We start from the raw sequence: 13,341 nt of genomic DNA on the forward strand, positions 1-13,341 counted from the left end.
GCGGGACAAGGCGGCGCGGGCGGGCTCCGGGTCCTGGGGGGGGCGCGGGGCGATCTGGCCCCGGGGGGTGCCCCCACGGTGGCCTGGCCCGCGATCGGGGCCCACCGATCCGCGGGCGGGCCTGTGCCGTGGGGGCACTCTTTCCCTTCCGCCTCCGCCACGGTCTCCACCATGGCGGAGGCGGAAGAGACTCCCTCCACTGCGCATGCGCGGGAAACTGTCAGCGGCCGCTGACGCTCCCGCGCATGCGCCGCCCGGAGATGTCATTTCTGCGCCAGCTGGCGGGGCAACAAAGGCCGTTTCCGCCAGCTGGCGGGGCGGAAATCCCTCCGGCGTCGGCCTAGCCCCTCAATGTTGGGGCTCTGCCCCCAAAGATGCGGAGCATTCCGCACCTTTGGGGCGGCGCGATGGCCGTCTGATTGGCACCGTTTTGGGCGCCAGTCGGCGGACATCGCGCCGTTTGGGGAGAATTTCGCCCCTGTTGTGTGACAGTCCCTCTTCCACCTGCCGCTTCAATTTCCATTTGCCACTAAGCAAGTGCTGGCTCGAAGAAAGGGCTGTTGCTGTCTGGAATTAAAAGGCACCATACTACGAGCTTTTTTGAACCTAGTGCCTGGAAGGTTTATGTCTGGGGCCAGATGAAACTGTACACCTGACATTCCAATTCCTACTGATCACAGGTTTGGCTCATTTGTAAGGACTTGGCTGGTTTTTGAAATTGTTGATGGAGTCATGGAATCCCTGCAGTGTAGAAGGAGGCAACCATGCACTGTGCCCTAAGCACTGAAAAATCCAACAGCGCATCAGCAGGAGAATTCCTGAAGAGTCCCTAGCAATTTTGATTACAAAATTTATCCTGAAGTAAAGGAGAAATCCAAATTTAAGTTGCTCTCCAAGAAATGTCATATTTTATAAAAATATTTGAATTAAAGTAACTTAACTATTTTTTGTGCTAACTTACAGAATCTTAATGCAGCTAGCTCCTGCTTTCTCCCTGATAAAGAAAAAGAAGAACTTCTATCCACATTATACGATGCTTATGGGATGGTACAGAGCACTGTCTGTTAAGTGGCTACTGGCAAATCGCCCATTCAGATATGACTGCTTGACGTATCCAATTACAGACTGAAAATCAAAATTATCAGACTGATCAATCTGAGACTATTGCATAGCAGGACACTGAATTTATGAACAGTAAAGAATTATCTAAATTGCCTTCCATCTTTAAATGATTTTCAAGTTCTTTGCAATCAAGAATGTAAACCCGATTTAACCACAATGTCCTCAGTAATTTAGATAATGATTTAAGAGAATCATTTAAGATGCATGGGATATTATCCCATAATTTATAGGCTCGATGTGAAGCAATTTTGAAATCTGGTACCTCAGTTACAAATATTCCAAAGGATTACTAAACCATAGCAATAAAGGATTTTTAATGCAGCTGATTCATTCAGTTACATTGGTTAGCTCCAGTAACACACCCGGAACTGTAGACAAATTCCTGAATATGGAATACCAGCTTGTGCACTGTGGATTTCACATCAATGAGCTCAACATAAGAGCACTGTATCATCACACTAATCTTATGTGCGTGAAGAGAAATTGTTTGCTGAGTCAATGCCTTGTGAAGTACGATGGGGAAGAGAGAAGGTGGGAAACATGACCTCTGCTGGCAAAGGGTCCACTGAGTCTTTGGGGAATTAATTTCTATCACTGGAGGATGACTGCAAATGGGTTGATGCTCCATGATTGGTAATGGTTGATTAGTGTTCCGTTTACAATTTAGGACTACAGAATAATTAGTTTATTGTTCATGAGAAGTGAAGTCTTCCAATTTTCAGAAATAGAAAACCAAAAGCAGACCTTTTTCACCTTCTAAATAATTGGGGTCTTAAAATTGTGTTAAGTGTGTTCAATATATTTTATGTTCCGTCAGAAAAACAAATTGTATTTTTTTTCCTATTGCTGCAGTTATTATACATAACTGTACAGGTAATCTATTGGAGCATTTACAATGTGTTATTTTTTGTATACATTACTGCATGTCCTTTATACCATATCACCAGCTAATTTCAGCTTGCACCTCTCCCACCAGGTGCTAATTCTATCCTCTACATTTTGGTAAACATTCTGGAGTAATTTTTGATTGCAAAGTCTGAAGGTTCAATTGTGAACATTACAGCAGTGTTATTATCCTTTCTCTAGTGATTGCATGACAATGAGTTGCACATCATTTGATGTAGAGACAAAAATACAGTTATCATTGTCTCTGTCTCTTGGAAGGATTATAAATGAAGCATTTTGTGCAGCTGTTATTTGTTTGTGCAAAGCACTACCAACAATTTATGCAGCTACTCCAATCATGCTGGCACTTTATATCAATGAAAGTTACAAATTGGCAAAAATACTTGAGTATCTTTCCAAAACTTAACAATGGGAACAATTCAAAACTGATGTCCTCCTTTGAATATGTGAAAGCAAGTGTTGCACATGCCTTTTTATAACTTCTATAAAAAATGCAGCTATTGTACATATACAGAATTCATATGTACTGAAGCAATTTATTATATATGGTCATTTGTAAAATGTACAAAAATATTACAAATTAGAGGCTTTTTCAAAACTCTGTTTCAAACTAATCTTGAGTTCCAAGTGCCATCTCTATACTGCTCAGTTAGAACTTAGGATTGTCTCCACAGAGCATAGCTCCTAACAGTCCCATAAAATATACTCTTCATTAAAAAGAACTCATTAGAATTTTGACTGCAGACCATCTGATTTTAGAAACAGCATTTACGTGTAAAGATGACTTATAAAGGGAATTGAGCAAATGACGACTTAAGATTATGAAATAAATCTTTTTTTTTTTTAAACTAATGCTGCCTTATTTATTTACCTATTGCTACTGGAGTACTCAAAAGGGGAAAGAGAAAACTTTAGCATGTAAAATAATTTTGTAAATGTGTTTCGGTGAAAGTTAGAATCAACTTATTTAAATATGAAGTACCATTTGTGAGCACAGTTTATATAGTTCCTCTTTTTTGTTTAAAATAAATCTAGAGTACCCAATTCATTTTTTCCAATTAAGGGGCAATTTAGCGTGGCCAATCCACCAACCCTGCACATCTTTGAGTTGTGGGGGGGCAAAACCCATGGAAACACTGGGAGAATGTGCAAACTCCACACGGAGAGCGATCCAGAGCCTGGATCGAACCTGAGACCTCGGCGCCGTGAGGCAGCAGTGCTAACCACTACATCACCATGCTGCCCTGTGGTTCCTCTTTTGAATTAATGCATTAGTTCCATTGAAAATGGGGGGAAAGTGTAAATGAATATTACTTGAATCCTAATTTTTATCCATTCAGGGCATGTGGGCATCACTCGGAGGCCAGCATTTTATTGCCCATACAAATTGTATAACTTTCTCATTTTCTTTGGAAAAAAAGTCCATATAAATAGAATTGGAAGTGCAAAGTAATTTGAATCTAACATTGTTTTAGAGAAAGGCGAAATGAAATATTGAAATAAAGGCAAGGATGTTCGACAAAGGGCGCAATTTAACGGGGAAAAAATGTAATTTTGGGTACTGTTTAGTGGGGTGTTTCTCAATGGCACTTTGGCAAGATTACGGCCTGTATTCAACAGCACTTAGTGCCAAAAATGAGTCCCCACGAGATTCTCACTGTTACTGGCTTCTCGCCGTTGCATTCACCGGACTGGCACCTCAGCTTCTCACCGCGAACAAGAGGAAGGTGCTTTTAAACATTTTCTTCACATTCTCTTACCACTCACCCCCAGTCAACACACAAGCATGGCAGCGGACCTGCTCCTCACTTTGGCAATGCTGAACTCACAAGGCTTCGCGACACTGTGAATGACAGTCGGACTATCCTGTTCCTCAGGGGGGCAGAGGACCAACAGCAGGGTCAGCATTACATCCTGGGAGGCAGTGGTAGTGGCTGTCAGTGCGGGCAGCATAACCAGAAGGATTGCCATCCAATGTCGGGAGAAGACCAACAATCTCCAGCATGCCACCAACTCTCTCGGCATACGTTCTGCCTGCCACCCCTCAAATTCCCAAACCACCCACCTCTTCCCCCCCCCCCCCCCCCCCCCCCCCCCCAACAAATCACTGGCTGACACCTCTCACCCTCCCCACATATGATATTTGTGCTCCTACCGCAGAGAACCCTGGCACCCACCCGCACAATGCCTTCATGTCCAGGTGGCATGCCCACACGCCACCTGCTATAGGCTCCCCTGACCCGTTCAGTGTGCGGTTCAAAGTGCCCTCTCTTTGTTCCCTCGGGAGAAGCCTATAATAAGCTAGAAAAGGGCCAAGACGGGGAGGGGGGGCAGAATGCCAGAGATAGGAGTCCTCACCCACTTTGAGAAATGGGACCTGGAGATCGTGGGGTTGGCCAAGGAGAGTGCAGTCACCAACTGAGAATCTGGAAATGATGACGGCCTCCCTGGTCCTCCGGGCATGTCAGACCCTTGTCACCGCCTATCCTCCATCTCCTCATTATCCTCCTCAGACAAGACCACATGTACCTCCTCCGAGGTCTCACCTGCTGTTGTGCCTGGTTGTGGAGGGCACAGCAGACAACCACAAAATGGGAGACCCTCTAGGGGGTGTACTGCAGTGCACCACCAGAGAAGTCCAGGCATCGAAACCGCTTTTCAGCAGTCCAAACCACAGCTCAACGACAGCACAAGTGGGAACATGGGCCTCAGGTCTCTGCCTCGGTCTCAGGCCTCCGCACCAGTGTCATCAACCATGACCTCTGGGGCAGCGGCTCTTGTGCCCCTGAGCTACATGCTGAAAAATGGAAATGGCTACTCACCTTGTCACTCCGCTCGGAAGCCATCGCACCAGCTTCAAGTTTTTGAAAAGGGGTACTAAACAGCACCCGCATGATTTCTCGCTGGGGAGTCAAGTAATTCCCTGGAGGTCACTGCATTCAACTTGAATCTCTCAAATTAGATTAAAATGAATGTAAATAAATGTTCATGATGTTCTCGCCATTTTTGGGCAAGATCTGGAATTTGCCATTGGGAGCGGGCTGAGTGAATTGAAAACTGATTCACGCCCATGCAAATCTCTATTTTGGCCTTTACCGCTGCGCCCAGGTCCGAATCAGTCACAACACAGCGGTTGATTCGCGCCCAAAATAGATTTCCATTTATACACCACCATGGGATGTCCAAAGCACTTTACAGCCAATTAAATAGTTTTGAAATATAACCACGTTTTTAATGTGGAAAATGCAGCAATTTGTGTACAGCAAGGTTCCAAAAAAAGCAATCCGATAATGACCACATAATCTGTGTTTAATGATTTTGATTGAGGGATAAGCATTGGCCAGGACTGGGAGAACGTTCCTGCTTTAGCTTTTCCTCTACCATGGGAGCTTTAACAAAAAGACACTGAGCGCTATTCTCTTCCCCCCCACCCCCCCCACCCCCAACGGCGGGTGGGAGAATCGCCGGGGCGCCGCGTGAATCGCGCCACACCGCCCCGACACCCGCACGCGATTCTCCCACGCGCCGGAAACCAGCGGCGTGCGATTCGCACCGGACCGCTCGGAGAACCGGCGAGCGGCGATCCTCCGACGGGATGGGCCAGGCGGCCGCTACAACACTAAAAGTTCCTGCCGGCACAGTCCACCCCTGGTCGCTGCCGGCGGGAACACTGGGGGGGGGCGGCCTGTGCGGGGGGGCAGAGGGGGGCTCCTTCACCATGGTGGCCTCCGATGGGGTCTGGCCTGCGATCGGGGCCCACCGCTCAGCGGGACGGCCTCTTTCTCCCCCCCCCCCCCCAGGCCTACCTCCTCCATCCGCGCGCGGCCCCAGAACACCGGCTCCATGTTGGTGAGGAGCCGGCGAGCGTAAGACGTTCCCCACGCATGCGCGGGTTGGCCAAATGGGCACCGCGTAAGGACGCTGGAGCGGTTCACGCCGCTCCAGCGTCGTGCTGGCCCCCTGTGGGGGCCAGAATAGGTCGTGTCCGGGCCCTGTTTGCGCGTCGTGAAACGCGGCGGCGTTCACGACGGCGCGAACGCTTGGCCTCAATATCGGAGAATCGCCCCCAATATCTTGATTTAGCATCTTAACTAAATAATGAGCTTTCGGACAATGCATCAATCCCTTAATAAAGCTTTCAAAATCTGTAAGGAAAACATTAAATATGTAACTTTACTGCAGGAACCATGTTTGCAGTGTACTGTGCAGCTCATACACCTCACAATCTATTCTGAAACTGCATCATGTTTATGATATTCATGAACATCATGAATATTTGGCAAATGAGTAAATTAGAATTGGAATGGACCATTCGAGCCATTTTTCAACAAAGGTCCCTTCATCCACAGAATGACAACTCAGGCCTTCAGGCATTGACAGTGGTTAATACAAAGAAGTCGGAAAAACAATATGTTGCAAGTCGAGTGAAAATATTGGGAATTGGGGTATATTGCAAGTAGTGTAAATATTGGGAATTGGGGCAAGTAGAAACGTACATTAAGTAATAGCAATTATAGTCAAACTGAGATTTAGTTTCATTATTAGAATATAACTTAATTTGTAGTTTCGTTTTTAAAATTTGATTAATCTTACTAACCAAGCATAAAAGTTGGGAATTTTTAAAAAATAATCTTTATTGTCACATGTAGGCATACATTAACACTGCAATGAAGTTACTGTGAAAAGCCCCTGGTCGCCACATTCCGGTGCCTGTTCGGGTACAAAGAGGGAGAATTCATAATGTCCAAATTACCTAACGGCACGTCTTTCGGGACTTGTGGGAGGAAACCGGAGCATCTGGAAGAAACCCACGCAGACACAGGGAGAACGTGCAGACTCCGCACAGACAGTGAGCCAAGCAGGAATTGAAGCTCAGACCCTGGCTCTGTGAAGCAGCAGTGCTAACCACTGTGCTATCATGCCGCCCATTAGGCATCTCATTAAGCACATTAATCATTACGCAATAAATTATTGGAGTTTGTAATGAAGGCAATGTAATATTTATGTTGGACTTTTATCTTCATATGGACTGGACCAATCAAATTAACAAAGGTGGTCAAGAAGATGTTTCATAGAATTCTTTCATGAGTTCCTGAGCAATATGTTGTGGAACCAAATGGGGATAAAGCTATTTTCAATGTAGCATTGTGCAATCAGGCAAGGCTAATTAGCAATGCCGTTGTAAAGGATTCACTAGCTAATAGTGATCATAATACAACTGAATTTCACAATTTTGAAAATGACATACTCCAATCACAAAGAAGAATCTTACATTTAAAGCCAATTACATAGATATGAAGGGAGAGCTAGCTATATTTGATTGGGAAAATAGACTTAAAGGTATAGAAGCAAATAAACAGCAAGAAAACATTAAAGAAACAAATATTCAACAGAAATACATTCCATTGAGAAACAAAAACTCAGCAAGAAAGATCCATTTGTTTATTATAACAATTATTACTTATGAAAGAATTTAAAGAGAGTACTGGATTAAAAGAAGGGGCAAGAAGTCACAAGTAATAATAAGGCTGAGGATTGGAAGTTTTAGAAAACACCAAAAAGTTGATTAAAGGGAAAAAATATTGAATAAGTCTTACTAAATTATGAAGAATATTGGGGAAGCCACATCTGGAGTACTGGGAAGAATCTTCCTGGCCCAATGGAGGCAGGCTTGAGGGTGGGGCAGGACAGAAAGGAAACTAACATATCTGGACATCATGTCAGCAGCCTGACATGTTCGCGCCTCTGGGCATTCTTGCCAGAGGGAGGTCATCACCAGCAGCGGGTACATACCCAGCAGTGGCGATTAGCCAATTTAAATAATTAACTGCCCATGTGTGGGCTCAGTGCAGGTGTTGCTGGGATTTCTGCTGCAGCAGACAGGATGCCCACTGACAACAAAGTCCAGAGGTTGCCTGAAAGTGGGAGACTGGTGTACTGATCTCTGTATGTGCATGTACATAAGAGGTTAATGTGTAATCAGTAGCACCACATGATCAGTAGAGGGCCGGACCAACAGGGGTATAAAAAGCAACAACATTGTGTCTCTCTCTCCCTTTTGGCTGTACTTTGACCAGGACAGGAGTATCAGATTAGTTCAGACGGTTAGTGGAGTTACGTGTAGTTACTGTAGTTAGATCTTGTTAACCTTATCACTAGTATCAATGTGAAAGTAAAGAACTCATGCAATTATTGTTATAGTTACTCAATAAACCTTTTGTTACTATTGGACGAGTTCGAGTCTTCTTCATCGAGGTTCAGAAGACCTCATCAGTAATTGAGGTTTGAGTAATAAATATTACACTCCGTAGTATATCAAGACACACAGAGAAGTGTAATAAAAGATAATACAGGAGTGTAATAAAAGATGGTACCAGGCGTGTTGGCTTTAAAGGAACTAGTTAGATTAGGTTAGACAAAAAGAGAAGAAAATTCAAACCGGATATTCGATTGTGGAAGACTTCGCAGCCAATGTATCCTCGACGACTAACTGAATCGATGGAGCTCGTTGGAGCTCCAAGGCAGCTGGAAACTACCGGTAATTTAAGTTATAACTGGAAAATGTTTGAACAGATGTTCCAAATATGTATCGCAGCTAATGATTTGAGCACGGCCTCTGATGCAATGAAAATAGCACTACTACTCTCACCAGGAGGGCATGAAGCTAGCGAAATCTATAATTGCTTTAATTACTTGGAAGGTGAAGGCAACACCAAATTAGAAGTAATACTCCAAAAATTTAATGAACACTGTAAAAGTCAATCTGCTCAGTTGCTGGAAAGATTTAACTCTTGTCATAGATGCCAGAGAAACGGAGGGCCCATCACTGATTTTATTACAGATCTCAAGTTAATAGCACAAGGCTGTAATTATGCTGATTTCAGAGACACTATGATAACGGAACAATTAATTTCTGGACTATCTGATAAAAATTTGAGGATAGAACTTACACAAAATAAGTATCTAATTCTAGAAATCGTTATACACAAATGCCTTGCTTATGAACAAATACAAAATCAATACTTTGAGTCTCTACAAACACAGAATCATTATCTAGAAAATGAAATCCGTAAAAATGGCACGAATACTCACCACGAAGCAGAGACTGGGTTTAAACAGAAAAAGACGGAAGTTCTGAGCGGCAGCCATCTTGAGCAGGTGCAGTCTGGCCAGTCCGCACATGCGCACTTCCCTAAAAGACGCAAACCAGCGAAAGTGTTCTGCACATGCAGATATCACTAGTATCAATGTTAAAGTAAAGAACTCACGCAATTATTGTTATAGTTACTCAATAAACCTTTTGTTACTACTGGACGAGTTTGAATCTTCTTCATCGAGATTCAGAAGATCTCATCAGCAACCAAGGCTTGAGTAACACATATTACACTCGGTAGTATATCAAGACACACAGAGAAGTGTAAGAAAAGATATTACAAGAGTATAATAAAAACTGGCCAACTGGCTGGGGTGAGGGAGCAATCAAGGTCTCCTGTTCTCACCCCCCCCCCCCCCCAAAAAAAAAAACACATCACCACTGTAGCTGTATTGATCAGCAGATTACAGCTGCAAATGCTGGTCATGGAAGCTGTGGTCACAGTTTATTTGTTTTTAATGTAAACCTCTCGGGGGCGCCTCAACGAGGAGCCCAGGCAGTCTCTATCCTGCCATGGCAGCACCCACCTCTGCCACTAGGACTTCTGATTTGACCTGCAACCTCAGGAACCTGCCCATGATCTTTCTTTGAACAGCAGATTCCCAGACGATTCCAGTCTTGGGTGACTGTCTAAGTGGCGTTTGCACGTTCTCTCTGTGTCTGCGTAGGTTTCCTCCAGGTGTCCTCCCACAGTCCAAAGATGTGCAGGTTAGTGGGATTGGCTATGATCAATGCACAGAGTTACAGGGAGAGGGTGGGGGAGTGGGCCTAGGCAGAGTGTTCTTTTGCACGGTTGGTGCAGACCTGATGGGCTGAATGGCCTCCTTCTGCACTGTAGGGAGTCTAAGGGTTCTATCAAGATCATGATGGGGGCATCTTTAATTGAATAGCAGACTCCCAGACGATTCCGGTCTTGGGTGACTGTCTAGATGGAGTTTGCACGTTCTCTCTCTGCCTGGATTTCCTTCTGCACTGTAGGGATTTTATGGATTCTATCAAGATCATGATGGGGGCATATTGCTGCCAATAGTGGGATTGGGACTTGGAAATGGTCTTGCTCCTTGACTATTCTTAACGGGCAAAGATTCTGCCTGTTTTATGAAGCGTTATTCTCCTTATCACAGGATAAAATTGCCCTAACTAGAGAGTGTAACAAAGGCTCATTTGCTTGGTTCCTGGGCTGAAGGAATTGTCCTATGAAGAGATACTGAGTAAGCTACAACTTTATTTTCTGGAATTTAAGAAAAAGAGAGGGGATCTACTTGAAACTTTTCATAATATGAATGAGCTTAACAGGGTAAATGCTGAGAAAATGTTCTCCCTGACTGGGGAATTGAAAGCAGAGGATCATAATAAGGCATTGGTCATTTAGGGCTAAGATGGGAGCATTTTCTTCACCCTATGATTATGAATCTTGGAATCCCAGATAACTGTGGATGCTCAGTTGTTGGGTATATTCAAGACTTTTGGATACTCAGGGTTATGGAAAAAATGCAGGAAGGTGGAATTGAGGTAGAAGGTCAGCCATGATCTTGTTGAATGGCAAAGCAGACTTCAAGGGCCAAATGGCTGCCTGCTGCTCCTATTTCTTATGTTCTTATGTTTTATCCTTTTTATTCATTACTTCTGTACATGAATGATTCTTCAGTTTGTTAAACTGCACTTTCAATGACATTTATATGCACAGGATAATTATTATTATTATGATATAGCTTTATGGATGTGAAGGCTTTGGGTTTATAATAATAATCTCTTTATTGTCACAAGTAGGCTTACATTAACACTGCAATGAAGTTACTGTGAAAAACCCCTTTATAATGAAACATTAGTGTCATTTATGTAGCTGGATTTGGCCTTTCAGTTTAAGGATACCTATACTGAAATTTCTATTCATTAAGATTGCCAAGGTGAAACCAATTAACACAGCAGTAGAAAATATTTGTTTTCTTACATTATGAAATGAAATTTTAGGATATTGATACTTGCTTTAGTACTCAGATTTGTAATAAATTAACCTACTAATAGTGAATGAAAGATTGACCTCTATTTCTGTAGCAGATTAGAACACAATGTTCAGCACATACTACATAGCCCTTGCATGATTGGCAGGTCTCCAAGGCAATGGGGATTAAAAAGAGCCAATGAATTTATAGTGAAGCCTTCAGACCAGCAAAGGATGATGTTAATGTGTACACAGGCATGAAGCGCTCTGTACTAATAATAATCTTTATTAGTGTCACAAGTAGGTTTACATTAACATTGCAATGAAGTTACTCTGAAAATCCCCTAGTCACCACACTGCGGCGCCTGTTCGGTTACACTGAGGGAGAATTCAGAATGTCCAATTCACAATGTCTTTCACAACTTGAGAGGAAACTGGAGCACCCGGGGGAAACCCACGCAGACACGGGGAGAAAGTGAAGACTCCGCACAGACAGTGATCCAAGCCATGAATTGAACCCGGGTCCCTGGAGCTGTAGAGCAACAGTGCTAACCACTGTGCTACCGTGCTGCCCAATCAGATGTATTAAATACCAATAATCATACAGGACATTGTATAAACAAAAGCTGCTGAATAACCTCTTTTACAGCTTACAAGAGTAACTTGAATGCAGGACATTAAAATAATATTTCCACTGCGTGGTTAAAAAAGAGGTCAATAATTTTGTGATTTGGGGGAAAAAGCACAAAGTAAAAAAACTGTGCTGTCACCGAGTGGCAAGGGTCAAGTGACAGAGACACAGGGAAAGAGAGAAAAGAAGTTCAGAGTGTGTACGCCAGGGAGTGAAGACAGGACTTCTATGCTCTCTAGCAAAGAAATCCTGCAAAGCTTCTTGGTTACTCTGTGGTTGAAGTAATAGTGGGTATAGAGTGCAGTGTTGGGTACCTGAAGGAGAGATAACGGTTGGGGAAAAAGCAACTCGTGGATGCTCAGAAATCCACTGGAAGAAAATCATTAGCAACTGGGCCAGCCCATGCAAGCAGCCTTGAAGTTAAGCTCGTGGCAAATTTTCACTGGATTTCCTTGTCCGTAAGGAGAAAAAAGAACAGAGTGAGTTTGAATCACTTTATTGTGTTTATACGGCGATATTCCAACCTTTTATGTTAAGAAATTCATTAGGAACTCCCGTGAATTTGTTCAGTAACTTCCCTCCACAGTTTCTAAAACTAAAACAAAGTTAGGATCTAAAAAGGCAGGTTTCACACCCTGGGATCAGACTTGTCCAGTATTAACATCAACTGGGCTCATAACAGCAGGGGCGAAATTCTCCCCCAGCGGCGCGATGTCCGCCGACTGGCGCCAAAAACGACGCCAATCAGACGGGCATCGCGCCGGCCCAAAGGTGCGGAATGCTCCGCATCTTTGGGGGCCGAGCCCCAACATTGAGGGGCTAGGCCGGCGGCGGAGGGATTTCCGCCCCGCCAGCTGGCGGAAATGGCGTTTGTTGCCCCGCCAGCTGGCGGAAATGGCGTTCGTTGCCCCGCCAGCTGGCGCGGAAATGTGGCGCATGCGCGCAAGCGTCAGCGTCAGCCGACAGTTTCCCGCGCATGCGCAGTGGGGAGAGTCTCTTCCGCCTCCGCCGTGGTGGAGGCCGTGGCGGAGGCGAAAGGGAAAGAGTGCCCCCACGGCACAGGCCCGCCCGCGGATCGGTGGGCCCCGATCGCGGGCCAGGCCACCGTGGGGGCACCCCCCGGGGTCAGATCGCCCCGCGCCCCCCCCAGAACCCCGGAGCCCGCCCACGCCGCCTGGTCCCGCCGGTAGATACCAGCTTTGATTTACGCCGGCGGGACAGGCAATTTCTGGGCGGGACTTCGGCCCATCCGGGCCGGAGAATTCAGCGGGGGGGCCCGCCAACCGGCGCAGCCCGATTCCCGCCCCCGTCCAATCTCCGGTACCGGAGACCTCGGCGGGGGCGGGGGCGGGATTCACGGCGGCCAACGGCCATTCTCCGACCCGGCGGGGGGGTCGGAGAATGACGCCCCATGTCTTTGGCTAGCCAGGATACCGTACCTCTTTGGAAAGGTAAGGTACCCCTTTCGATCTGGTACTAGAACACCTTTGGGGAAAGTCAGGTGCCATTTTAGGGGAGGTAACCTGCCCTTTTGGGGAAGTCAGGCACCCTTTGGAATTGTGCAAAGCAGGCATGGGCGTGCTTAAA

General features: G+C 45.2%; 1 protein-coding gene across 1 annotated transcript in view; it reads left to right on the forward strand.

Annotated features, from left to right (window-relative positions):
* The window catches only part of ada (adenosine deaminase), a 93,527-nt gene extending 90,656 nt beyond the window's left edge, over window positions 1–2,871 (forward strand). The window contains exon 11 of the mRNA XM_072514797.1: window positions 964–2,871. Within this exon, the coding sequence (XP_072370898.1) occupies window positions 964–1,068 (105 nt within the window). The 3' untranslated portion in view covers window positions 1,069–2,871. The remainder of the gene's footprint in view (window positions 1–963) is intronic.
* The last annotated feature ends 10,470 nt before the right edge of the window (window positions 2,872–13,341 follow it).

Source organism: Scyliorhinus torazame, chromosome 8 (assembly GCF_047496885.1).
Source record: "Scyliorhinus torazame isolate Kashiwa2021f chromosome 8, sScyTor2.1, whole genome shotgun sequence".
NCBI classification, from domain to species: Eukaryota; Metazoa; Chordata; class Chondrichthyes; order Carcharhiniformes; family Scyliorhinidae; genus Scyliorhinus; species Scyliorhinus torazame.